The 14,433-nt window shown below is 44.6% G+C and overlaps 1 protein-coding gene across 1 annotated transcript in view; it reads right to left on the reverse strand.

The window, feature by feature from the left end:
- Nucleotides 1-14,433, reverse strand: part of LOC126439376 (transmembrane protein 132E) — a 242,407-nt gene that overhangs the window by 70,545 nt on the left and 157,429 nt on the right. Inside the window, exons 7-8 of the mRNA XM_050090568.1 lie at nucleotides 8,047-8,190; nucleotides 4,784-4,986 (exon numbers count right to left, since the gene is read on the reverse strand). Coding sequence (XP_049946525.1) covers nucleotides 4,784-4,986; nucleotides 8,047-8,190 — 347 coding nt within the window. The remainder of the gene's footprint in view (nucleotides 1-4,783; nucleotides 4,987-8,046; nucleotides 8,191-14,433) is intronic.

Consider the following 14,433-nt stretch of genomic DNA (forward strand, 5'->3'; position numbering starts at 1 on the left):
GGCTCTGAGCACTATGGGACTTAACATCTGAGGTCATCAGTCCCCTAGAACTTAGAACTACTTAAACCTAACTAGCCTAAGGACATCACACACATCCATGCCCGTGGCAGGATTCGAACCTGCGACCGTAGAACCGCTCGGCCACACTGGCCGGCCAAGGCAATTTTAATTCATACTACCTGGTCCCAAAACATGGAAAGCAAAGAGCTTTCAGTAGAACAGGTTCACTGTCAGAGATATCAGAACTATTTTAGCTTATAACTTCCGACTCAGTCGTTTCCGGACCAGAGTCCCTTACCTCAAACGGATACCTGAAAGTTTGTAACACCAGCGCTGAATCGATCTGTACATTTTCGAGAGACAAAATAGATGGCAGTGCGAAAATGTAGAACAACAATGGAGCAGGTACGTTGAGGTCTAATTGCATAATAGGGAAGTTTTGTATCTACAAAAATGTGGCAGATGGGAGTAACAGTAAGTAAACGCTGATTAGGTCACGACTATGCAGAGGAAAGAAACAAGAGGAACATTGCGAAAACTGGGATAGCATTGCTCTGGCGTAGGCTAATATGCAAGGGGACATCAAAAAGTAAGTTAAACGCGTCGTCCCATGCTAAGACCATTGCGGAACAAGAGTGGCACTTTGTCAACAGAGGAAACGAAGAAGCAGGCCACTGCAGCCGTAGCCTAGACGTTGGTTTTCTCCACTATAGTTTTTTACATTGAAGTACCATACTCAGAAAACTTTTATGTCAACTGACTCTGGCCTCGGAAGCCTATGCAGTTATAAGAGAGAACATGTTCTGAATGTACTGCAGACACAGTCCTGCTGCGGTACAGGGGGGAGTGAAATTGCGCTGCAACTGGAAGCGTACTGATACGTTTTTTGTTAGTCATTGGTTTCGTGCAAAGTTTATCGAAGAATATTGGGAAGCGTTTCAACAGAATCACAAGGAAAGTCGCGAGTTATCGCATTGTGATTTGTTGTATTCCGGGTTGGCTAAAGAAGTCTTAGCTTGGTAAAAAGCGTCCTTTCAGTCTTCGAAGGTAAGGAAGCCGCAATTGTATTTGTTTGGTGACACAATGATAGGGAAGTCTACTTTGATTGAGAAGATCTTAGGCCGTAAAAAAGAGGTTTATGTGCCATATTGTTCAGAGTTTGGGTTTGGCGGATACAATTCCTCTACTCACTCTGTTATTTTGTTTGAGAAATTCGAGGGGTGTAGGTGGAAGCCTTATGCAGGTATATTAAAGAGAATTGTTGAAGGTAGGCCTGTAACTAACAATGTTAAAAATAAGCCAGGCCTAATAATTTCTTCCTCTTGCCTCATTATATTTGTGTGGAATGAAATGACTACAGGGGATGAGGCTCTTTTGTCTCGTCTTAATATTATTTATTCATGCTAATTGCCGTATTGTACATTGTTTGCCTGTGAAGGAGGAGATGGACACTTCTTCGGACTTGGGAAGATGTGTCGTTGGCGTACTCAATTTGTGGAAACTGTAAATGTAGAATCCAATTATGGCGGTAAAACCGACAATGTAGAAGTGTTATTACTGCGGGGCAAAACGTTTAATTGTGTAAACTGAGGGTTGAGAGGGGAGAATGGAAAGGGAAGGAACTAAAGGTATCAGTTGCATCGGGACTTCATGCGCAGTCAGCGGGAAAAAGTGAAAATGTGTGCCGGACCGGGATTTGATCCCGGGATCTCCTACTTACGAGGCAGTCGTCTTAATCACTGCGCCATCCGGACTCAATGTTTAACATAAATGCGCTGACTATTTTGGCACGCTTTCCGGCCGACTCACACTCCCACCCAGCTCCACCTATCCACTGACCCCGTCCATGTCCTTCACGCTCGCTACTTTTAGATTCCCGCTGGAGATCGAATGTAAATGTGCGCCTGGCAATGAAGATTGTTGATTCATTGCACATCGAGGCGAATCGACTATATGAATGGGAGGTGTCTGTTATTTTGGACATGTCCGAAAGTACAGACACCACGAATTCGTATAATCAAGATCTCTAAGTTGCACACAGATTCACCGTGAAATTCCGCGGTATTTGGATCAAATGCAATGTCGCCTGCAGCTGTAATGAAATGGTGCTAGGAATTTGATCAAGGCCGTAAACACATTGGTGCTACTGATGGGCAAGGAAGATCATGACATCGACCACAGACGACAATATCCAGGCAATCGAGGAAATGATTGGCTGCCATTGTACATTTTCCGGCGATGTGGATGTTCACCCAGCATTTCGCGAATGACTTCGAGACTAAGGAAAGGAGTTATATCGTCGAGTAACTGAATGATTGGTGGAATGTTCCGACCGTTGTTTACAGATAGTTGGTGACTATGTTGAAAAATGTGTCAATTTGAAATAAAATGTCAGCATTCGATGAAAGTTGCTTGACCTGCCATAATAATATGTAACTTAATTTTTGCAGCCTCCTGGCATAAATTAGGAAGGATAAGTATCAAGACCGTTTACGTCGTATTTGAAGAGAATTTGAAGGATATAAGCATTATAAATGTGTTGGTGGTTGTGAGATGGAAGGGAGTGAAGCGGATTGGTAACATTGGCATAGAGTTTAGAGACGCTGGTCTGTAGGATACTCGAAGGTGTTCGGCAGAGTTGAACAGGAAGTTGACATAGATGGACGAAGCAGTCTTGTCACACTTATAAGGGAAGTCTCTCGGCTCGAACAGGAATTCAGTGATCCAGTTGCGTTTAGAAGTTTTACATACCACTGTGATTAGGATGGTGACAGTATTCGATTGTGTTACTTTTAATTTGCCCGTTATTGGACTTCAGAAATGAACGTGACGCTTCCCCAACAAAATGCCTTAATGAATATGCAGGATCATAATAGGAACATTTGGTGAAAGCTATATCTGGACAATCCTCAAAATCACATTTTTGAGCAGCACGATCAAGTGCCAATTGATCCACATTCTTGAATTCAGCAATATGTATGGGTGTATTTTACTCGGCCGCTTGCCAGGAATACTGAGGCTAGGCTGACACATATGAGCAAACATCTGGTTATGAATAATAGAATGCATTTTCCTTATGAAATTTCTGTTTCCTAATTTAGTTTCGAACTCACTGCGAAGAGTCTTAGAGAGCCTGTTATTCTTCTTCCATATATTGCATTTACATATTGCCAAATACACGTCCAAATGAATTAAGTATTTGTTGTGTTTCACGGAGTGATAATGAATTCACCGTCTTTACCCGCAAATGAATGATTTATTATTGTTGTGTCCTTGTGAGTACTCCAGGAATCATCAAGTAGTATACATTTCTGGTTATCTGCGACAATTTAATTAACAAAATTTATGAAATAGGTATTTTAATTGATCTTTTGACACTTTCTTACTTGTGATAACCTCCAAATATAGGTTTGATGGAAGACTGTTTCAGTAGCCTTTTCAACTTTCGGGCTGAAGATTTTTCTTGAAGATAAACATAAAATTTTTTTATTAGGTGTGCACTCCTTGAAAGTCGGACATCTGTTGTACAACTCTGAGTTATATCCTATCTGATTTGATCAAGAGGACTGTTGATTTTTCCGCCTTTTTAGATAGTGTCGTACCAGAAGTCAGTTTATAATTAAATCCACTTTGATCAGTGGCCAAATACAGTGTGGTAGTATTTGTGAACTGGCAGTTTTCTGGTTCATTTCTTTGACAAAACAGGCCACAGACTGGTGAATATCTTGATCTTCTTTTACATCTCTGGCTGTTATGAAAGCAGTGATCTGTCAATGGCACTTTCTGTGTTCTTTCATGAGACGTGCTATGAAAGCTGTACAGCACTTAAACTTCGTGTGGCCAATTTCCCATGCTTTTTGCATTGCCAAAGATTTCAGGTGGCACATTCTCCTTCATTCCTTGCTGTGTCCAATTGGGACAGTCCGTGTTGGTTTTATGACCAGTTCTTTGACTGCCTTGTTTCCCCGAAATGGACGTTCATTAAGTCTTTTTTTTTCTCCACATAATCAAGTATTACTTTGATGTTCGATGTGTTTCTTATAGATGGATGTCTCATTTATAATGAGTTGTAGGCCGTAACTTTACGTGGATGTGTATGATCATCATCACAAATATCTTCAAGATGTTCTCCTGAAAATTTTGTTAATAATATTAACGGTATTGGATTCCCTTATAGGTGAAGGTTCATAGTCATAGCTTCTCTTTGAGGAGTACTATTTCCGGCACTAGCACTAGCGGTACAATTACAAGTCGTGTTACCGTCTATAAAGTCGTTTTCTTCATCCAATTTACTATCCAGTGTACCTTCAGTTGGTCAGTCAAATGAATATTCACGTTTCTGATGAATCAGACCCACAAAAAACACTGCGAAAGTGTCATCGTCCTATCCTGCACCGTCTCCCATTGGATAACGCCTTTACTTCGGGCTTCACAATATTTAAAACGATCCAAACATTAACGGTTTTGTTCATTTTTGCTTGATACGTACGAGAATACTAAACACATCAACTACTAGCTGAGATAAGTGATTGACTGGCATGATAACCCCCCTCCCCACCTCCCCCGACGAGACTGCAAGTCCAATTGTGTACAAACCAAGAGCAACAGAATCACACGTCGTCACAGGTTGTTAAGAAACGTGAGATGGGTCTCTGTACAAATGGTTAAATACAGATTCCCTTTCGAGCCGACAGACGTCCCTTAATAGTAAAACTCGGATTAATATTAACAGGTGTAAGGGAGTAGCAGTCACGTAGGCAGCACTTTGCAGGGCTCTGCTCACCCGGAGTGCTCGTCGGGCACGCGCCAACCCTTGACCTGGCTGAGGCGGAAGTCCGCGACGCTGACCTCGAGCGGGAACTCCGGCATCCAGACGGTGAAGCGCGCCAGCCCCGTGTACGTGCCGTACTTGACCACCACCGAGGCGTTGGACGAGCCGCGGATCTCGGAGCCGTCGACGTACACAGAGCTGCACGAGCTGGACACCTGCGGCAGGCGGTCACTCGCTGATGAGCCAGCACCTCACCTGTGTCTCATTCTAATGTGCCACAATCAGCAACACAGTAACGAGCAGTTGCATTCCTTGCAGATCTGATGACTTCGGTGAAATGCTCGTGGAAGCCGGGGGGCCTATCCTGAAACATACCTGCAAGACAATCACCCCACACACACCAAGTCCTTTCTCTGGACACCACTCAACCTGTGCGCAACAGGGTTAATATAATAGGTTCAGACGAGCTACTCTTTTCATCGAACTAAGTTTTTAATGGTTCGTGTAAATGTAGTAACTGTTGCTGAGCTATTGTTAAAGACAAAACGACTGCACATGAAACCTCAACAGTTTACTGGTTAATAAAGGGAATGGCCAGCTTCTGTCACTCCGGTGGGCAGATGATTATTAACTGGCATACGACCGCGATGTCATGAAAACCAACAGTCGCTCACAGAATGCGCAAGACAGGCATTCTAGAGCAGCACTTCCATGTCCAACACACCACGTCACTGAAATATCTGTTTAAAACTGTTTTTTTATCGTCCATTTTTCCGTTTGAGTTACACATTTCTTTTTACGTTAAGACTAATTTCGATTGCACTTGGAATCTTCATGTGTACTATAACGGAAAAAATACCGCAGCACCAAGAAGGAGTTGCGCGAAATAAACGTAAGTTAGTAGTCGTGTTTCTACGTCTTAAAGACGATGTCAACTCAAATTTTCCTCCCGTCGCATAACAGTGGCGCCAGTGGCACAACTATGAAGACGCAATTAGGTTTGCTTTAAATATACGCTGTAACGAGTTGGGTTGTTTGGGGGAAGAGACTAAACTGCGAGGTACCCAGTCTCATCGGATTAGGGAAGGACGGGGAAGGAAGTCGGACGTGCTCTTTCAAAGGAACCATCCCGCCATTTGCCTGGAGCGATTTATGGAAATCACGGAAAACCTAAATCAGGATGGCCGGACGCGGGACTACGTTGTAACGGTCGTGAGCTTTAGTTACCTATGAGATTGTACGTTGTGAGTTTATGTTAGTCAAGAATGCTTTAAGGCGACAGTCGCCTTTATCAACACCTTACTGAGTTTTAACGAGGTGCTATAATGGGACTACGAGAAGCTGCATGTTCATTCCGGAGATAATGCAGTAATACTTGACAGGAACCTAGCTATTGTACATGATGGCTGGCGGCAGTGTTCACGAGAACGGGCTTCGGAAGACCACGTGGCACTATCGAGACGGAAGGCCAGTGTGTTCGGCGTTAGGCTTTAGAGCATTGTACTACACTTGCAGCAGCGATTTCAGCAGTAGTTGGCACCACAGTGTCACAACGAACTGTTACAGATCGGTTACTTATAGGACAGCTCCGAGCCACCCGTCCCCTGTCGCTCATTCCCCACTGACCGCAAACTATCGCCATTTGAGTCCTCTGTGTTGTCAAGCGAGTGAGTGGAGCTCTATTGTGTTTCGTGATGAAAGTTGGATCTGCCTCGGCACCAATGATGGCCATGTGTTGGCTAGAAGGAGGCCAATTGAGAACCTGTGCCCAAACTGTCTGCATGCTAGACACACTGGACCTACACCTGGAGTGCGATTTCGTATGACAGCAGGAGCACTCTTGTGGTCATCTCAGCACCTTGGCTGTAAATTTGTAAGTCAATTTGGTGATTCGACCAGTTGCAGTGCCATCCATGAACAGCATTTCACACTGTTTTCCAACAGGCTAACGCTCGTCCACATACCGCAGTTATAACACAACATGCTCTACAGAGTGTCGACATGTTGCCTTGGCCTGCTCAATCACCTGATCTGTCTCCAATCGAACACATGCGGGACATCATCGGACGGTAACTTCAATGTTAGCCACAAACAATGACAGTGCACACATAATGCTCACTAAGCAGCTGTTGCAGTGTCTAGACCGAACCACTGAACTCACACTGTCGTGGCTATGATTGGAAATTCCGCGAGAATATCGTAGCTCTCTGCATTTTGCTAGCAATTCCTCTGGGAAGACATCAGACTCTTAGCACGGCTTAGGGTTTGCCGTTCACCTGGATCCGTTTTCTCGGCAGTATGCTATGTGAGACAACTGTTTGGGTCAATACGAGAACGACTACTGATACCTGTGCCCCTTGTTCGTAATATCCAGCTGTTGTAACGAGTTTCAGAGTAAAAACGCCTCGACTCGTTTTCGGTATGACATCTGAGTCGTGCCACTGGTCTAGCGCTAGTCGCGGAATATGCTACAGAAATCTTCGTGACCGCTGTCGTGTCGTCCCAGTTGTAAATGCGAACAAGTCCGTGAAATTACAATTGATCTTTTTCCATGGTCAATGCTGGACAACCAGAAACAATACGATATTCCAGTGTTTGTGTTATTCGAAATTACGACTTCCTTTAGACATACGTGCAGGCATTGCGGCGGCTACAAACCATTATGAAATATATTAAATATATTCTCAATTGTGAATGTGGACAACCATCAGCTGTAGAATGGAACGACGACAAAGAAAATTTGTGTCTGACCGGGACTCAAATCCGGTTTTCCCGCTCATCGTGAGCGGTCCCCTTACCATCTGGCTATCTGTACACGACTCACGGCCAGCCCAAAACTTTCATATATCTTCAACAATGCGTTTATAGCGTGTACTCGTACATCCCTTATGTGTATTCCCGTCGTACAGGTCAGAATTTGTACTTTCCCGGTATCGGCAGATAAATACGATATTGCAGTGTCAAATGGTAAGCCGACGTTTCACCATAAGCGAGAAATCCGTGTTGGAGCCCGATCTGACACAAATATTCTCATCATTCAGTTCTACAGCTGATGGTTGTCCACATTCACAATTGCGAATACATTTAACGTAAACCAGAAATAAATCTTCGATACGGGGTACAGAAAGCAGTGCTCGGGTTTAAAATCACTCCAAAACGTGGTACAGCACAGTGTTCTAGAAAACTGAAAAAATATTTCCCAGGTTAAATATATGAATTACACAAACATAAATTTACAAAAACATTCACAAACGAGCATCAGGCAGCCGCTTTACCTTGAGCACGCTCTCGTCTTCGGAGTGGCAGGCGGACTGCAGCGTGACGTCAGCCACCTTGCCCGCCTGGCTCACGATGAACACCTTCATGGCTTGTGACACCTGGTGGCCGGTCAGCACCGCGGTGTTCATCACTTCCCAGTTCTGAAACACGGCCGGAGGACCTGTTGCAAGCTTCTGTAGATTCTTCGTTTGATACATATCAATGGTAAACCAGATCCTAAGACGATGAACAAATATTCCATGAACTACTGCACCTAGCTTGTGACTCGACGATATGGTTGTCACACAACATATTACATTAACCTTCGTGTGAGCACGCTGCATGTTTGGTAGAGTTATGTTACACTTTTTCTGCGAATCAGTCTACCAACACACAAAAATTAATTTTCCCACAGAACAAGGCTACATTAATTTTAGAACTATTTTATTTTATAACGATCAACAGAAATACATCATTATCAATACGATTACAGGTTTTGACCATGTGCGATTTTTTTAGTTATGCTGAAAGAAAACCTAGTGCAAGTACTAAGATATTACGATGTAATTTTTTTATGTGACTGTATCAACGTTCCTGTAAAAATTTGAAGTTACTGGGTGAATCACTGACAATGTAAGGTAGCGCAACTAACTCACCGTCACTATAGTTCTAAGAACGATGAAGCAGTATGGTTAGTTCTTTCACGAGGCGTATTCGGAAAGTAAGGTCCGATCAGGAGCGAAATGGAAACCACTGTGGAAATCCGATGGAACTTTGCGCAGATCTGTTGGGTAGTGTCTTTAATGTGCCTCTCGATCGCTTCACGTCGCTCTTTTCCGTTCAAGGCGCAAACTGATCATCTACAAATGCCTAAAGCAACACTGCCTCCCACCAAGTATGTGGAACTGGTTAGAGATTTCGCCTGAAGCTATGCAGCCCACATAACATAAATGTCATGCATTTCGTTCTTCAAGACAATTTTCAGCCGCATTCTTCAGGGGAAATGAAGAGACTCCTGCAGCGTCTGTTGGATCACCCTTAACACAGCCCTTAATTGGCTCCCTACGATGTTCATCTCTACTCACATGAACCGCTGGCTATGAAGACAACGACGAAAGACAGACCAGCGTAGAGAATTGGTGGAAAGCTTTCTGTGACGAGGGTACTAGAAAGTTTGTACAAAACGACGACAAATGTCTAAGTCGGAACGGTGACTATTTAGAGAGGTAGTTGGAAGGTGTGGCTAACTGTTGCGAATAAAAAATTTTTGATTATCACTGTGCTTTGCATTTCGCGACCGCTTTCTTTCTGAACAGCCCTCGTACATCTGTTGGTACCTTATAACTAAGGTTAGATACAGTTTCCTATGCAGAAAACTGAAGAGGCTGTATGTGGCTTAATCAGCAATTTCGGTGCTAAAAATCTGTAATGATTTTAAGTGGAATGTACTAGATGATGGTGACTCACTTAGAATATAGAAAACAGAATGCCTTTCATTTTATATTTACAGTAGTAACACTAGACGCTTCTTGACATGGGCCGACTGAAATGTCTATCTTGCCTGCAAATTCTGACAGTATTTTGGTGGTCAGTTTTGTTACGATCTTCATATGTTATACAAAGTTTCGGTAACAGTCGCCAATATACCGTATCACTAACATGCCTAAGGCAGCAAAATCCAAATGCGAGATGGAATCGCTGTTTTTGAGTGCCAAGATGCATTGGGATTGTACGTTTAACGTACACTATATGATCAAAAATATCCAGACACCCTCAAGAACATAACTTTTTTCAGATTAGGTGCATTGTGCTGCCACCTACTTCTAGGTACTCCATATCAGCCACCTCAGTAGTCATTAGACATCTTGAGGAAGCAGAATGGGGCACTCTGCGGAACTCACGGACTTCGAACGTGGTCAGGTGATTGAGTGTCACTTGTGCCATACGTCTGTACGCGAGATTTCCACACTCCTAAACGTCCCTAGGTCCACTGTTTCCGATTTGATAGTGGAATGGAAACGTGAAGGGACACGTACAGCACAAAAGCGTACAGGCCGACCTCGTCTGTTGACTGACAGAAACCGCCGGCAGTTGGAAGAAGGTCGTAATATGTAATAGACATCTATCCAGACCATCGTACAGGAATTCCAAACAGCGTCAGGATCCACTGTAAGTTCTATGACTACTATGACAGTTAGGCGGGAGGTGAGAAAACTTGGATTTCATGGTCGAGCGGTTGCTCACAAGCCACACATCACGCCGGTAAATGCCAAACGATGCCTCGTCACAGTAGAGGCCTACATTGATGTTTTAAGCACCTTCTTGCTTCCCACTGTTGAAAAGCAATTCGTGGATGGCGATTGCAACTTTCAACACAATCGAGCACCTGTTCGTAACGGACGGTCTGTGGCGGAGTGGTTACACGACAATAATACCCTGTAATGGACTGGCCTGCGTAGATTCCTGACCTGAATCCTATAGAACACCTTTGCGATGTTTTGGAATGCCGACTTAGTGCCAGGCCTCACCGACCGACATCGATATATCTCTTCAGTGCAGTACTCGGTGAGGAATGATGTGCCATTTCCTAAGAAACCTTGCAGTACCTTATTGAGCGTACGCCAGCGGGAGTGGAAGCTGCCACCAAGGCTAAGGGTTGGCCAACACCATACAGAATTACAGTATCACCGATGGAGGGCGCCACGAACTTGAAATCATTTTCAGCCTGGTGTCCGAATTCTTTTGATCACATAGTGTTTATGAAAATGAGTCTCAGTTTAGTGTGGCGCACTGCCCTACAGAGAGATTCGCTGGATAGAGGCATTTTGCGCTTTATTCCCGAGAATAGTGATTCGATTTCTTAGTTGAGAAAATGGTTCAAATGGCTCTAAGCACTATGGGACTTAACATCTGAGATCATCAGTCCCCTTGATTTAGAACTACTTAAACCTAACTATCACACACATCCATGCCCGAGGCAGGATTCGAACCTGCGACCTTAGCAGCTCCTAGAACCCTTAGTTGAGAGAAACGTCTACCATACAAATGAAATCACGATTATCCACTCCTGATGTGTCAGGCTGTGGTAGCAATCCTGCGTTTCAAACTGCAGCAAAGACCTGATTCTGCCCCTGGGTTCATTCCTTAAAAAAACTCCACCGCCGTCTGTAATGACCTCGTCACCGATGGATTGTTAAAGCTTAATCTTCGTTCCTTCCGGCACCATAAACGAAAAATTTTAATTTTTCTTCATATTTTGTTTATTTGAGTGTTCGTACTTGTTGAAATATATTTACACGGAAAAACATCGGTCAGATATAGAGCTATCAGGAAGCAGTAGCTGAAGTCTGTGTGCGCATTCAGTGGCAGTTCAGGATGGATCTCGCAGCGCCTCTTGATCTCCAGTAATCATAGGTATCTCTAGTATTTCAAGCAGTGATAATTCGCAGTATTTCTACATATTCTGTGAACCTGTGTCTTGTTTTCAGAGAATGCTGCTCAAAGGTGGAGTCTGTTTTCTACAGCTTACAGATTTTGTATCTCCATGTGGTGGTTTGGATGCTCCACGGAGCAGCAGGTGCGTAGTTTGTAAGCAATCAACTGATGTTGCCGCAGAACCCGCAAAGGTGAAATCCTTGACTCTTGTAGGAGGCTTCTTATGGAATTAGTCCAAACGGCACTAACTGACAGTCACACCCCACAGTGGCATATCGGGTCAATCGTCTGTAACGTCTAAAGTAATGCTCAGCTGTATGCGAGACTCCTATAGTCTAGACTGGACTGGACCAGTGCTATGTAGAGCTGTAACAGAGCAGAGCAGTCCCCGCCACAGTTTCTGTCGCTTGGGCATCATAGAGCATTCTGGCGCGACCAACCTGTCCACTTTAGACAGTCCCAAAAAACGATGAGAGTCCATCTCATTGGCGGACTGACCGCCAAGGTATAGATCCGAATGGGGATGGACTGTACGGCGACGATAGAGTGCATAAAGCAGATCTTGGCAGCTGAGGAATGGAAGCCATGAGTGAAAGCCAAAGATTGTGCTCAGTATATTGCTTCCTGCAGTCTGCTTTCGGCAACGCTAATTGTGGATGAAGAAACATAAATGCAAAAATCGCGCAAAGAGGAGGAAACCATAGGACCCACCAGACCGTTGATAGCCACTAAAAAGAGAGGATCACAGCGTAATCCCATTCTCCTGCATACAGGGGGTGCTACAGAAGTTACTGACCTTAACTGTAAAGTGTGATATGAAAGAAAGTTTTGGATCGTGAGTGGGCCTCGAAGGCCCCACTCATGTAAGATGGCAAGAATGTGGCTGCGCAATGCGGTGTCATACGCTTCATGCAAATCGAAGAAAACTGCAACAAGGTGCTCACGCAAGGCAAAATCCGTTTCGATTTTAGATTCTAGATGCACTAAATTATCTGCAGTAGAGCGGCCTTGGCGAAAACTATCCTGAGTCGAAGCCAAAGGTTCCTGGATTCAAGGATCCAGCCTTTGACACACAATATGTTCACGTAACTTGCAGAGGACGTTGATTAAACTGACTAGACAATATCTGTCTATCTGAAGAGACGATTTACCCGATCTCAGAACTGGAATAAATACACTTCCTCGCCATTCGGAATGGAATTCGCTCTTGCTCCAAGACGGTTAAAAACGGCTAGTATATGACGTTGTTTAACAGTCGTAACTGTCGAAACATTGGTTATGCACCCAGTCTGGTCCAGGAGCCACGTAGAGAGCAAGGACGTTGGCGAAATCTCACTCGGTAAATGGGATCTGAGTGGTGGAGAACAAAACATAAAGGAATTCGATCCAGACGGTGGAGAGTAGAGCGACGCCGAGGCCTGAGCGGAATGCTCAGGCATAGAGTCTGGACTCGCGAGACTAATACCATTCAGGGAAATTTCCAGGACATCTGTAGGAGGACAGTGGCCAAAAAAGCGCCTGACCTTTGCCCATACCTGTGAAGACGGAGTATGCGGCCATCTGGCACCGACGTATCATTCCCAACAAATCCATTTCCGGCTTTTAATAATGAGCATGGGCACAAAGCCATTTAAAGGCCAAGAGGTGGTCGAGAGATGGATGCCATTTGACGTATTGGAGGGCACTATGGCGGGATTGAAGAGCCACAGGAATTTCGGGGTTCTACCGAGAGGCAGTCTTCCACCAGGGAGAACCCAAGGAAGAAGGAATCGCCAAAGCAGCTGTTGAAAGGATGATGTTGATCAAACTCTGTACAGACTCATCAGTGCAGCCACATGGTCGAGCAGTTGGGACGGCAGCTGCGGCAAAGGCATCCCAGTGTACATTACTAGAGACCCAGCTGGGAGAGCATTCAGGTGAGTGATTGCGGAGAAATAAGACGATCAGAAAAAATGATCGCTATCACACAAATCCTCATGAATTCCCCATTGAACAGAGGGGAGAATTCCAGGGCTACAACGGAATGATCAATGGTCGTGAAAGTGCCTTGCGCCACACTAAAATGTGTGGGGCTCTATTGCCGAGGAAGCAGAGATCAAGCTGTGCCAGCAGGCCCACAGAGGGTAATGGGCATCAAAGTTCCTAAGGAGAAGGAAAAAGAGAGTGAGTTGTCGAAGGGGTGCAAGAAGAGCAGTATGGATGGAAGGCTTGTCTTGGGGGGAGATATAAATTTCATAGTGTTATTGGTGAGTCTAAATGGATCCAAATGGCCACTGCTTCAAGCGCAGTATCAAGAGAAACACAGGAACTAACAATGTCCAGGGGGACAAACGTACAGACTCCACTGGAGGCTCACAAAGGCTGACCCAGATCTGGCAGAGAGCTTGGAAACCAAAAAAAACGATATTCTTGCAGTACAACACAAGCTACAGAGTAGAGAGAAAGAACAGACTGCAATTCCAGAAAGTGGCGATAATAGCCATTATATTTCCATTGGAGGAGATTAGTGCAAGAGGCTGGATGGATGTCGAATGAGCCAGAATCGGCCACTGTGATGAGTCAGTGTCTGTCACCGGTAAGGATGGAATGAATGTGAGGTCAGACCTTGATTGAAGAAGAGGGTCCCATCTACACTCCTGGAAATTGAAATAAGAACACCGTGAATTCATTGTCCCAGGAAGGGGAAACTTTATTGACACATTCCTGGGGTCAGATACATCACATGATCACACTGACAGAACCACAGGCACATAGACACAGGCAACAGAGCATGCACAATGTCGGCACTAGTACAGTGTATATCCACCTTTCGCAGCAATGCAGGCTGCTATTCTCCCATGGAGACGATCGTAGAGATGCTGGATGTAGTCCTGTGGAACGGCTTGCCATGCCATTTCCACCTGGCGCCTCAGATGGACCAGCGTTCGTGCTGGACGTGCAGACCGCGTGAGACGACGCTTCATCCAGTC

The sequence above is a fragment of the Schistocerca serialis genome, chromosome 1, assembly GCF_023864345.2.
Source record: "Schistocerca serialis cubense isolate TAMUIC-IGC-003099 chromosome 1, iqSchSeri2.2, whole genome shotgun sequence".
NCBI classification, from domain to species: Eukaryota; Metazoa; Arthropoda; class Insecta; order Orthoptera; family Acrididae; genus Schistocerca; species Schistocerca serialis.